The 14,372-nt window shown below is 26.2% G+C and overlaps 1 protein-coding gene across 1 annotated transcript in view; it reads left to right on the forward strand.

The window, feature by feature from the left end:
• The window catches only part of LOC126896227 (vitellogenin receptor-like), a 27,995-nt gene extending 14,138 nt beyond the window's left edge, over positions 1–13,857 (forward strand). Inside the window, exons 10-30 of the mRNA XM_050668834.1 lie at positions 1,177–1,395; positions 1,463–1,634; positions 1,816–2,017; positions 2,770–2,967; positions 3,973–4,258; positions 4,351–4,612; positions 4,688–4,887; positions 6,288–6,437; positions 6,496–6,629; positions 6,708–7,038; positions 7,111–7,329; positions 7,427–7,954; positions 8,020–8,262; positions 8,329–8,481; positions 10,008–10,239; positions 10,306–10,543; positions 10,642–10,825; positions 10,932–11,044; positions 11,109–11,272; positions 11,513–11,633; positions 13,482–13,857. Coding sequence (XP_050524791.1) covers positions 1,177–1,395; positions 1,463–1,634; positions 1,816–2,017; positions 2,770–2,967; positions 3,973–4,258; positions 4,351–4,612; positions 4,688–4,887; positions 6,288–6,437; positions 6,496–6,629; positions 6,708–7,038; positions 7,111–7,329; positions 7,427–7,954; positions 8,020–8,262; positions 8,329–8,481; positions 10,008–10,239; positions 10,306–10,543; positions 10,642–10,825; positions 10,932–11,044; positions 11,109–11,272; positions 11,513–11,633; positions 13,482–13,625 — 4,493 coding nt within the window. The 3' untranslated portion in view covers positions 13,626–13,857. The remainder of the gene's footprint in view (positions 1–1,176; positions 1,396–1,462; positions 1,635–1,815; positions 2,018–2,769; positions 2,968–3,972; positions 4,259–4,350; positions 4,613–4,687; positions 4,888–6,287; positions 6,438–6,495; positions 6,630–6,707; positions 7,039–7,110; positions 7,330–7,426; positions 7,955–8,019; positions 8,263–8,328; positions 8,482–10,007; positions 10,240–10,305; positions 10,544–10,641; positions 10,826–10,931; positions 11,045–11,108; positions 11,273–11,512; positions 11,634–13,481) is intronic.
• The last annotated feature ends 515 nt before the right edge of the window (positions 13,858–14,372 follow it).

Consider the following 14,372-nt stretch of genomic DNA (forward strand, 5'->3'; position numbering starts at 1 on the left):
AAAAAAAAAAAAACAAATCTTAGTAAAACCAATACCTTCTCAGCTTCGCATCGAAGCTAAAAAAAAAAAACAAAAAACAAAAAAAAAACACACATCTTAGTAAAACGAATACATTCTCAGCTTCGCATCGAAGCTAAAAAGGAATTTATTTACGTACTGCAATTAGTATACCACCACCACGAAAACATGAACTGCTTAAAAATGAACGGTCATAGCGAAAAACATAATAATTCGTGAGACCAAGTTCACTGAATAAAATGAGTCATTTAACCAAGTTTCTATGGGAAGTATAAAAATAAAATCAAAACATGCAACATTACACTTAAAATTAAATAATTATGTACGAAGTCCTCGATAATTTTGTTAGAAACCAAAAGAGTTTACATCACCAGGTGTAGATTTCTTGAGTTGGAATTGCCGTTTTATGAACGTCATATCATAATTGAAGGAATTCCAATTAATGTAAGCTATAGTTAAGTCTTTCTCACCTTCGGCAATTTGACGATCAAGTTCATGATGATACGATTGAAGAAGTTTACGTTCAAGAGGAGTTTTATCACAAACAATATTGAATGTTGAGATGACGCTGGGGATAGACTTCTTAGCATAAGAGAAAGAGGATAAGACGTTTAATGCAACTTCTCTATAACTTAATATAATTTTTAGCGGTCGAGAAGAATTGGTAGAAACTTTACCCAAGTGGATCAATTTAAAATCAGGTGGTAATGAAATCGAAAAGGGCTCTTGTTCAGATTTCAAATGTTTAATGTCATCAATAACCCGAGCAAATACGACTGAGGAAGTAGATTCAGGTACACCATGTGCAATAAATTCGAAGCAATAGAGTTCATGATCGGATAATTGCTGAATGATTTTTGGGACGAATATAACATGGCCAATTTGAGGAGAGCGTTCTAAATTTTTAACTTCATCTTTGAAACTCGAAATTTCTCTACGTAGAGTATAATTTTCAGCTTTGAGTTCAGTTATATAATGAAAATTATACAAAAATGTCAAAATGGGGATATCTATCTCTGTAATTTCTTCCTATTTGACTGCCACTATTGTTAATAATTAACTAAAAAATAGTTGTCAATAATGAGTTTCTACACCAAAGCATCGATTTTTTTTTTAATATTGTATTTAAATATATTTGTATTTAATTTTTTTTTTTAGGAGAAGAACCAATTCTAATATATTCATCATTACGTCAAATAAAATCGTATAATCTGGTAACAAATAAAAGCTTAATACTCGTAGATAAATTACAACAAGCAACTGGTATAGCAATGGATGACATAAGTATTTACTGGACTATCATATACGATGGATCTCAGGCTATTGTTCGGGCATCAAAAAAAGAAGAAAAAAAACCAGAAATCATTGTAACTTCCGGTACAGTAAATATTACTTTTTTATCATGAAGTATATTGTTTATAATGATGTGTGTTACTGAATTTAGGACTCGGTACACCAGAGAACTTGGCTATAGATAGTATAACACGTAATTTATACTTTACTGATGCTAAAATGAAACACATAGGAGTTTGCAATAATGATGGAACAGTTTGTACTGTACTTCATAATAAAGATATTGATAAGCCTAGGGCAATAGCTGTTTCGCCAGACGATGGGTAAAAATTTAATTTATATGTATATTAACTAACGAAATATTAAATAATTTTTTTAATTAATGAAATTAAATCAATCAAAAATAAATTATAATTTCTGTAAAATCGCCTTGAAATTTATGTTAAAGAATTGATTGATTTTTTACAAGTATGATTTTTTTAATTTACACATGTTTATTTTTAGTTACATGTATTGGTCAGATTGGGGAGACAGGCCCATGATTGCAAAATCTGGTATGGATGGGTCTCAACCAACACCGTTTATTACACAAGATATACATTGGCCTAATGGAATACATGTTGACTATTTGGGTAAAAGAATTTATTGGGTTGATGCTAAAATGCAAATGATAGAATCTTCAAAATTTGATGCTAGTGATCGAAAAGTATTTATATATGTTTTTTAAATTATTTTACAATGTCATCATTATATAAATAAAAATTTTTGTACATATGATAAATTCTGAACATATATACAAGATGAAACAAATTTAACTGACAACTCATATAGCTTATAATCTACATAACATTTTCTACTTTTTTTCAAACTAATTTTTAACAATATGGGACTATATTTAAAATATGTTTTATGTTATTTTTTGCAATTACAAAAAAAATTAATTTTTTTATTAAATTTTTCTTTAAGATTTCAATATAAGTTTCAAAGAAAAATATTAATACCAAAAAGTTTTATTCTAATTCAGTAGTCATGTTTTTATAGCATTTCGAATCTTACGATTTTTCTATAGTATCAAACGTTAGTCAATGTATGTAAAGAACAGGGAAATAAACATTATCCTTTTTTGTGTTATTTACTGGTGACAGTACACAATAAATTTCCCATGAAAAATAATAATGAATTCATTTTTAGAAAGTAGTGAACTAATAATACATATTGAATGACTGAAGTCCTCATCAATGTTTTTTTAATGTGAAATAAATTCTAAATTATAATATAAACTATTTTGTGGTTTAAAATTGAAATAATAATAAGTATGGCATTATTAAAAAAAACTTATGACAATTTATATATTTTTAGAAAGTTGGCCGTAGAGAAGCCCCTTCATTCACTATTGATATTTTAATATTTATAAATAAATCTTAACATATTTGTAATTTTCAAATTTTATTTTAATAGACTATATTAACCGAATCAGTAGAACATCCGTTTTCAGTAACAGTTTTTGAAGATAAATTGTATTGGAGCGATTGGTCTGGCAAAGAAATTAAAGTTTGTAATAAGTTCACTGGAAGAGGTGTTCATAGTGTTGTGCGTGAAGCAAAGACTAGAATTTATGGAATGCAAATTTATCATCCTTCACTATTCAAAGCTCAAGTAATATAATCAATGATTATGTATGATTATTAATCATACATAATCCAATCCTATACAGTGTCATTCGTTAAGAATAAGACACTCATTTTCTTAGAAACTATCCAATAATATGTTGTTAAATACATTTTTTTTTAAGGATAAAACTCCGATTTTCTTTAATGAAAATTTCTTTTGAAGAACTGTTTTAAATATTAATTTTTTAGTTTTATGGTATGATAGAAAAAACTTTTCAAACAATTTTGATCTTATTATTTGTTTTTATCCAATGAACCATTCTTCTGTTATGGTTTGGTTTAGTTTAGCGATCTCTAATCAATTTTCTATTGATTATTTGCTGTTTAGCACACATTAGTCATTATTTGTCAAAAGTAGACTTCGATATTGCCCATTATACAGAAATCTTATGTATGATAATCAGATATATTATTTTACTTATACTCGTATATTCAACGCAAGTTTATTATTGTAAAGTTCTATTATTGTATAAGATATATTTAGTTTTTGAAGAGTTAAAGTAAGNATATTATTGTAAAGTTATATTATTGTATAAGATATATTTAGTTTTTGAAGAGTTAAAGTAAGTTAAAGATAGCACACCTTAAAAAATATATTGCTCACCACGTAAATGAAATCCGTGATGTTACACACCTATTTAATATCATCCGTAAAGTCAGAAATGGGAAGTCTGAACAAAAAAAATTTTGCCATACAAATTTTGGTTATTTTAAAGCTAAAGTTTTGGTTGGGTAGTCCTTTAGGGCAATCTAGCGGTTGAGCTACATTAATGTAATCTATAAAGTGATATGGTTATCATAACTCCCATGACAAAAATAATTATATGGTAAAGATACAATTTTACATCGTTTGGAAAGAGAAATGAGAAATTCCCATATGGTAGGTTTTCTCTGGCATAAGCAATAGCTTATATGAAAAAAGACGTTAAATAATAAATGTCATTATAACAATTGATAATTTTATAATTCTATAAAATATATTTTTAAACAGATACATAATCCATGTGTCGAAGCAAAATGTAGTGATATTTGTTTGCTGGCTCCAAAGAAAAATGGAAGTACTAAAGGGTATATTTGCGCATGTCCTGATGATAAAATACTAACTCCAGGAGGATTTTTATGTGTTGATATTGCTTCACCTCCTACATTAATTGTTGGTACAACAAATGGTCTTTTAGAAGTAGAACATGAACACTTAGGGCGTCAAAAAATTATAGAAATACCATTAAAAAATAAAATACCAAGAATTTCTGCCCTGGTTTATAATTCACTAACAGGTATATTTATTTAGATAATTTATTTCTAAGACTAATTATTTGTTTAAAATGCTTTAAATATTTAAATTTTACCTTCTTTTTGTTTTTTAAAGGAAATATCATTATATTTGATTCAAAATCAAAAAAAATATCGACATATGATTTACTCAAAATGAAATTATCAGATTTAGTAACATCAGAATTAGGTGTTATACACTCATTAAAATTTGATAACCATGGAAATAATTTATATTGGTGTGACTGGACCAGAGGTACATTAAATGTTTTAAGTATGACCACAAAATCTCGAACAGTTCTTCTAAAAGAATTAGATGGACATATTCCTATTGCCGTTGCTTTAGTACCGGATCAAGGGTAAATTATAAGAACTTTAAGTATTAATTACAACTAATTTATGTGCAGTAACAATTTAACAATTGATTCTTTTAGATATATGTTTGTGGCTATGAAAGATGGGAGTCATCTCCATATAGATCGAATCAATATGGATGGTAATGTTAAAACACTTGTACATTCTGTTGAAGTTGGTTTACTTGAACAAGAGATTATTTTACATTTTGATACAGCCTCTAGAAGATTATATTTCACATACTTTCAAAATGGAATAATTGAAAGTGTAAATCAGGATGGTAAAATATATTTCTATTTTCTAATTTAAAAATAAAAAACAATGGGAAAGTGACATTTATGAGATAAGTACAATAATCTCATAGTACAATTGAGTTTATATTATATAAAGATAAATGTTTATGCTCTGGGATATTTATTTACTTTATCCCTCCGTAATTACGCCATTGATTTTGATTTTTTTTTAATTATATTTTCTCTCTTCTTTTTTGCAACATAGCATATAATTATGAATAATAAATTTAGATCAATATGAATTCAGTAATAATCTAATAAATCAATTTTTTAATAATTAGATTATTAATATTTTTGTCTTATCTGTCATATATTATTCTTCTAAATAGAAATAGAATCAACTTGCACAAATTCGAAGCTTTTCCATAAAATGCATACCATAAGTAAGGTAATTATCTCTTACGATAATTATGTGTTGCCAATATTAATTTCATAAGGATCAGTTAAAAAAAACAATATTTTTAGTAATTTAAAAATTCAGAAAAAAAATATTAAAGAAGCCGTTTTGACAGTAGCACAATATAAGATATTTTTCTATGTTTTAAAAATTAATAACCTTTTTTCAATTATTGATGCTGATTTTTAACTAGGATAAAATTGGGTTATTTTGACGCATTGGTCAACAAAATCAATCTAGTAAGAACTGAGAAATTAAATGGGCAGACATAAAAAATAATTATCAAAAATTGGTCGTCAAAGTTAAAACATAGTAATGTTTATAAAAAAAATTACTTTATTTTTAGTTTTTAAAAATGTTCCCAGACATCTGACAAATCCTAACCTATATTAATTTAAATTTTTTTGAACACGTTATTATTGAAAAATTAAATATGTTTTGACGATTTTTCTACTAAGAGAAAATGATTACTGATGTCAAAATACATTTTATTAAATAAATTTTTTTTATTGTGTATCACTTTGATTGTAATATTATTATTTTTTTTTTTGTGTTAATAACAAGTTTTACGTTGTTTATGTACTCAAAGTTAATATTTTTTTTTACCCTTATCATATTATCTATTTGTTGTTTAAGTTTCATAACTGTAAGTTAAACCAGAAGAAGTTATATTTGAAAGTTCAGGTTTTTTTTTTTTTTTGAAAATAACAATTATAACTTTAAATAAATCGGCGGTTAAACTTAATGAAACAGTTCCAAATTTTATAAAACTTTCACTAAACATCATAAAATCATATTAGGAATATAAAAAAATAATAATAATTTTTATTACACTTTTACTATGTTGTTATTCTAAAGCCAAATTCGGAATCAGCGTCAAAATTCCATATGGAATTCATATAAAAATTTTAAACATGAAAATGGCTGCTGTCCTGTGTAATTGTAGTACACAATAATAATAATAAACATTTGAATATTTTTAAACTCTAGGTTTGGATAGAAAAATCTTTAAAAATGCCGGATCAATAGTCGATATTGTTTCATTGGGTCATGAAATATTTTGGGTTGAGAGAGGATCAAAATATTTACATTGGATGGATAAAAATAGTGGTGATCAGTCATCACGCATGATTGAAATGGGTAAGTAATTTTTAGGGCTCATTTAAACAAAGTTAAATTAATTTTTATTTAACCTTAGATGTTGATAATTGGTTACCTGACTCAAAGCTGTGCTTAACAGCTGTGAATGGTATAGATAAAAATATACAACACCTGTGCTTACAAAATAATGGAGGTTGTAGCCATTTATGTTTAGTATCTGGGAAAGGAAAGGTTAATAATTAAATGAAAGCATAATCCTCATAATTACTTTTAACTAACGAGATATTTTTTTAATGTTTTGAATTATAGACTTGTGGTTGTCCTATTGGAATGGTTTTATCAGAAAATGGTCAAGATTGTATACCACTAAAACAATGTTCTTCTGACGAATTCCGATGTTCTACTGGAGAATGTATTTTGTCCAGATTTAGGTGTGATCGTAAAATTGATTGTCCTCATGGTGACGATGAAGATACCGTTCAATGTGAACACTTTGTCTATAATTCCTGTCCTAAATCACAATTCATGTGCCGTGATCAATCTCAGTGTTTGGACAAAAAATTATTATGTAATGGCATTAAAGACTGCACAGATGGATCAGATGAAATGACTTGTGGGCCCAAGCATTTGTGTGATCCAAGTAATATTTATACAAATAATTTATATTAAAGTATTTCGAGTAAGATAAAAATTACTAAAATTTATACTATAGCAACTGAGTTTTTATGCACAACTGGAGAATGTATTGAACAAAGATTTGTGTGTGATGGAAATTCAGATTGCAGTAATGGTCAAGATGAATATAACTGTCAAAATCATACGTGTCATCATTTAGAGTTTAGATGTAATTCTGGAACTTGTATTGCAGCAGCTTGGGAATGTGATGGAGAACCTGATTGTAGTGACAGTTCTGATGAACATAATAGTTGTCGTATGTTTTATTTAACTATTTTCAATGCAATATTTCAATTTTACTAAATGTGTAAATAATATTTACAAAATTTAATATATTTTTTTCAAATTTACAGATATAAAAAAATGTAAAGCGGATCAATATACATGCAGTAATGGTAGATGCATATCACATAAATTTACTTGCAATGGTAATGATGACTGTGAAGATAATTCCGATGAAATAGGATGTCCTCATAGATTTGCTTTTAAATCAAAACCGATAAAACATTGTAATGCAAAGAATGAATTTGAATGTGAAAATATTCATGGTCGATGTGTGCCAATAGAAGCAAGATGTAATGGAACATCAGAATGTAAATTCTTTGAAGATGAGCTGAATTGTGGATGTCAAAAAGAAGACTTTTTTGAATGTGGCAATAAACGTTGTGTTCCCAATGCTTGGCTATGTGATAAAACTGATGACTGTGGTGATCTAACTGATGAAAGTTCTAAAGCTTGTGAATTGGTAACCCAGCATAATCCTGTCGCTTTAGAACATTGTGATGGTTATTCATGTAAAAACAACGAATGCATTCCTTTTTATCTAGCTTGCAATCACAAAGCTGATTGCAAAGACGGGAGTGATGAAGGGGAATTATGTGGTAATATATATACAAATTTCTAAACTTAAATTATATAAAAATATAAAAAAAATAATTTGTTACAGGTTTATCATGTGGACATAGTAATTGTACTCATAATTGTCAAGAGACGCCTAAGGGCGGACAATGTATGTGCCATCACGGGTATCAACTCTCTTCTGATGGTATTACGTGCAAAGATATAAATGAGTGTGATGATATTAATACATGTGCTCAATTCTGTGCTAACGTTGACGGATCATATAGTTGCTCTTGTCTTAACCCTTACTATATGTTGAGAGCTGATAAACACTCTTGCAAAGCTACCGGTATTAAAAAAACATTTTTTTTTGTAATTTCTATATTATTATTATTGAATATTTTATTTTATTTAGGATCAAATATGAATATAGTATTTTCTGCTGGGAATCAAGTTAGAAGTACATCTGGTGACTTGAAAGAATTTAAATTAGTATTTTCAAATCCTGGAGTTCAAGTATCCAGTTTTGATATTGATACACGAAGAAATCTAATTTATTGGACTTCGGGTAATTTATAAATACATAAGTTTTATTTATCTAAATAACATAATAATTAGGATACCAAAATTGTTTTAGCATGAATATGATTTAAATAACTTTCTGAAAGAATCTCTGCACCATGCAACACATTATCTTGTTCATGAATTATTTATTACTAAAACATTTAATTAATGTCCTTTAAATTATTAAGCAATTATTAAAATTGTTAACTTTAAAATAAAATCTAATTGTTACTATTAGTATAGTTAATATGAAAATTGTATTTTCTAAGTTCTATCTAGGTTTTAAAGTGGGCATTAATGAAAAATGGATTAAGAATAAATAGGAGTAGGATAGAGTATATGAAGTACGAGTTTGACAAAAAGGAACACAAGATAGGTGAAATGAGGAGATCAGTGACAATAAGAGAAGACAATTTTGTGCAAAAAAAAAAGGTGGTATTAACAATGATGTTGGTTAGGTTTAAGTGTGGGTGGATGAAATAAAGAGAAGCATCTGGTGTGTTATATGATAAGAAAATTTAAGCAAGGCTGAAAAGTAAGTTCTGTAAGACTATAGTGAAACCAGCTATGCTGTATTGTTCTAAGTGTTGCGTGTTTGACAAGAGAATAAAACAGAGAAAAAGTGTTGTAGAAATGAGAATGCTTAGATGGATTTGTGGAATGACTAGAGAAGATAAGATAAGGAACGAACATATAAGAGGGAGTATAGATATAACGTCACGCGTGCATAAGATGAGAGAAAATAGACTTTAATGGTTTGGTCGTGTTATGAAAAGGGAGGTATTGGAAAACCAAAAAAGAGATGAAGGAATGTTATTGGATGCAATATGTGGACGGCAGATGTGTTCTTAGATGATATGGGTGATCGTGTCAAGTGGAAGTTTAGGATAAGGGTGGCCAACCCCAAATAGCTGGGATAAAGGCGAGGAAACAGAAAAAGAAGGCAGTAGGTTAGTAACGACATTCTAATATTACTGATGTCAGTGAAATATCTACATTTTTTATTCAATACTAATAATTTTAGCACCACTGCATATATATTACTTAAATTAAAAGACATCATTATGAGTATCAAAACGATAAAGATATATAAGTCTTAAAAATGGTATTACAATAATATAAAATTATATAATATATACAGAATGGAACAGATCTAACTAACAATTCCTTTAACTTTTGATTAAATTATAATGGTTTGATAAAAATTTTATGAGAAATACTTGTTAAAATAAATAACGCTTAATAATAATTATAATATACATTTTATGTAAAATGTTTTATGTGTTGTACATCAATTTATAGTTATTTAGTTAGTATATTTGTGATCATTTAGAAGGAAAAAGTAAAGTTGATTAGAATGTTGAAAAACTTTGATAGAAAATATAAAATTTTATAGATTATAGAAATCTTCAAAAAAAGCTATAAATAATATACTTTAAATCAAACTAAGTTAACTAATATTCTATTTTTCCATATATTTATTTAATTATTATTGTTAGACTAATATTGAGTTATTATGTTTCTATACAGAAGAGTCTGGTATATTGGTTTGTATGAATATGGAAGAAGAAAATAAAATTTTTATGCAAGACTTAGAAAATCCTGTGCTAGTACGTGTTGATTGGTTAACAGAAAATGTTTACTTTGTTGAAAATCGACGAAATATTGTAATTTGTAATCTTAATACAAAACGTTGTGCACATATTTATAGTGCTAATATTCATTCAAAAATTACGGCATTAGCTATCGATCCATTGACAGGGTAAATTGCTTTTATTAAAATGTGACATTATATCATATTGAGTTATTTATAATTTTTCAATTGTAGTTTCATATTTTGGGCCGAGGGCACTTGGTCTTTATGGAATTCTCCACATTCTATCATTAGGCGCTCAGATTGTAGTGGTCATAAAGTTAAAACTATTCTCGATCAAGATTTACATGAAATTACTGATTTAACTTTAGATCCTATTAAACAAATAGTTTACTGGGTTGATATGCCTGTTTCAACTATTAACAGAGTACACTTTGATGGGACAAAAAGAGAAATGTTAATATATACAGATGTAAATACATATTATTTTTAAAAAAATGTTATTTGTCACTTCATAATGACATTTTTTTATTAAGTTGCTAACATACAATGCTGTTATTTTTATTTTAGCACATTCCAAAGTCCATATCATTATTTGAAGATAAACTTTATTGGTCTAACGATGCAACTGGATTTTCTATTTTCAAATGTAAGATTCTAGCAACTTCAGATATAAATTGTGAATCGGTTAATATTCAAGTATATGATCCTGTGGAATTATTTACTGTTAGCCATCAGTCTAAACAAATAAATGGTAAGTATAAATAAATGTATTGTATAACATTTTAAATATAAAAATTATTGTATTTAATTTAATAAATAAAACACAATAATATTGTATATATTGTGTTATTTTTCAGCTACTAATCCTTGTGAACATGTTAAGTGTGATTTCATTTGTACACCAGGATCTAAAGGTGCTATGTGTGTGTGTGAAGATGGATCACAAGTTGAACCTGGTTCACCGTGTGATGTAAATTCTATTTTTATAATATTATAGTAATATATTTTTAATGTTAATTATTTATTGTAACTAGGATGCTGGTCATCGGAAACAGCCTACGTTTAGAGACTTAACCGAAAGTAGTGATAGTAATATTTCTATGTACATGGCATTATTTATCCTACTAATTTTAGGACTTTCGGGATTTTATTACTACATGTATCATTACAAAAAGAAGCCATTTATTACATTACCTGGGTAATATATTTTGAGTATTTAATACATTGGCAAACATATTTATTTTAGTAATTGAGAATTTAAAAATGAGTTTATAAATAAATAATAAAAAAATGACCTAATAAGTACTTTCAATCAAATGTTTTTTTTATTTTTAGTTTTGTCAGTCAAATTTACCATTGAATTAAAGAATCTATCTTTATCATAAAGAAATAATTTTCTTATTAAATTTAATTAAATAAAATATTATTTATGCTCCAGATTTCATTTCCATAATCCATTATCATCTGTTACTGAAGTAATAGACAATAGAAGAGTAAATGTTCAACGCGTGCAACTGGAACCTGGTCAACATGACTACGAAAATCCATTATTAAATGAGGTACTTAACTGAAGTATTAACATCACTTTTATTTTTTATAGTGCTCTGAAAGAGTCTATGATATACATGGAAGAGCTTTTTATATTTTGAATGTCTGAAACTCATGTACTATGAACATTTAATAAGATAATCGATTTTGGAATTCACACCTAATTTTAATTCGGTTTCCTGTAATCGAATATCTATTATTTTCTGTATTCTACAATATATAGTTATTACGATAAAGGGAATTTAGTTGCTCCAAACTCTGCAATAGCCTTCCAAAAAATGATGAAAAATACTTGTATTTTTATATAGAAATATTTTTTACCGACCCAACTCAAATATGTAGAGTTCCCCATCAAGTTTTGTAATCTTTAATTACTTTTGATCCATCAAATATTTTGCATTACTTTTTTTTCAAATAATTTTTTCAGATTTATTAATCAATTAGTAAATTGTTAGATTAAATATAGATAAAAAGATTATTTTTATTAATTATCTGTAATAAGAAAGAAATAAAAATTATTAATTTCTTCAAAATTTCAAAACGTCCAGTTTTTACTCCTTTTCTTACAAATAATTTTGATGAATCAATAACAAGAAGGTTTTTATTTTTTAAGTTAATTTATTAAATTTTGTTTTCGTTTATTTGATTATTTTTATAATTCGGACTAACAAACACAAATCAATAATAATGTTTGATCTATTCTAATCCAACCTGACTTGGTTTATATAAATAAAAGATCTGACCCAGACCAGTGGCATATTACTGAGGAATCCATGATATCTAGACCCTTCATCCCTTATGGACATATAATAGTAGCGAGAAAAGCGAAGAGGTGAATCTCTCCATTACTCTATGTTCTAAAGCTATCTGGACCCCTCACCCTTCCTTCATACAAATTTTTTAACTAACCCAAACCAAAACATGAAATAAATATTACAGCCCCAATTCGTCTTTTGGACTAGGTTTAATATGAATCAGATCAGGCTAGTCTGGTCTGAACTAATTTCAAGTAAGTAGATAAATATTTTTTAAAAACATATTATCTAAATTTTTGTAAAGATAGTATCATTGTAAAAGCCCCTTATGTTTAATATTTGAAGAATTCAGTGCAAAAACTTAATATGTTCGTTTTTAGAAATATTTCTATTTATTTAGTAATTTACTAAATTATTTTATAATAATAAAAATAGTAAAAGGTTTTTCCTTAGGTAAAAATCTCTCCATAATAATAATAAGTATAAAATTTATTCTTGCACTGAAATATGCCAAATACGCATATATATTTAATACTACTGAAAAATGATTTTCTGAAAAAATGGATATACTAGATTTTTGTAAAGGATGGATCATCATTTCTGTAAGTGTATATCCAGTAGCGAATATACATATAGTAGAGCGCAGAGAGCAAGAACTAATATATTCTACTTGAAAGACGAATTTGGAAAAATAAATTAAGTCTATTTTAATGTTTAAAATGTGTTTTTTAATTGAATTTACGTCTTGCTTTAAAAAAAATTTAGTTGTACACCTATGTACATTGTAGTTGCATCTGTTTTTAAAACACAAGTTTGAGTGACAATTTAATTTCAACTAAAAATATTTTAACAAATCTTACCGTATTTATAAATCTACTTTTTCCGCCATATTATAAAAATCCTAATATCTTTAAATAAAACTTAAATTGGTACTATTTTAAAAGAGATAGTGGTACAATGGGACCATTTTTTTTTAATTATAGAACATAGAGTACTATTAACTTCTCAAAAAAAAAAAAATTATAGTATATTTTATATTTTTAAAGGTATTCCATGAGTCATAGTTAAACAACACTATTTTTACATACTTAATTTATATTTTAGGATAGCCTACAAGATATTGCTACTAATGAAGTTGTTCTAAATTACAATGATGCGAGATCAGTTTATGATAGTGAAACTGATTCACAACGAAATTCTATTGCAGAGTATGGTGATGATCAAAGAAAAAAACTTATAGCATTTTAAACTAATATTTCAAAAATTTAAATTATTAATCCCATAAATGTGTATTACCGTTTAAATATTATATATTATATTTTGTTGTATTTTAAAAATTATATTATTGAATCTTATTTTTTTACTATAATTATTTTTATTATACATTTATATTATTTATAAATTAATTTAGAACAATTGTCAATTTATACAGTTATTAAAATATCAACTAGTGCTATTATTGTTATTTTTTAATTTATAATTTATCTTCATAAATTTTTAGTTTGATAACTTAAAAAAGTGGAACTTAGTGATTTATTCTTTAAAATTTTGTGTATGAATCAATTATTTTGATTATTCGCATAATATGTAAAATATTCTATAAATTTTTTATAATGCACAAATAAAATTATTTACATTATTTTTTAAATAAAAATTTTGATTATTTTAATTATAGACTTATCTCTTTTATTCAACTAAAGTTAAATTTGTGTTATCAAATGTTTATATACTTATTGTTAGATTATTAATTTTGTTATTTATTTTTTTGTAAGTAATATTAGTGTATATTTAAAAACTAATAAAATAATTAATTTTGTAAATTAATACAACTAAAAATATTTTTTCTTTATTAAGATAAATAAATTTGAAATTGCTAAACTTTTCAATTGATCGTTGCTCTATTTTTTGATAGTTTTTTTAAATTTGAAATACTGTTTAACTATTTATTTTTAACGTTTTCGGCTAATTCATCTCCCATGATAATTTTTTTTTTGA

The sequence above is a fragment of the Daktulosphaira vitifoliae genome, unplaced genomic scaffold, assembly GCF_025091365.1.
Source record: "Daktulosphaira vitifoliae isolate Bord-2020 unplaced genomic scaffold, ASM2509136v1 Scaffold_1, whole genome shotgun sequence".
Lineage (NCBI taxonomy): Eukaryota > Metazoa > Arthropoda > Insecta > Hemiptera > Phylloxeridae > Daktulosphaira > Daktulosphaira vitifoliae.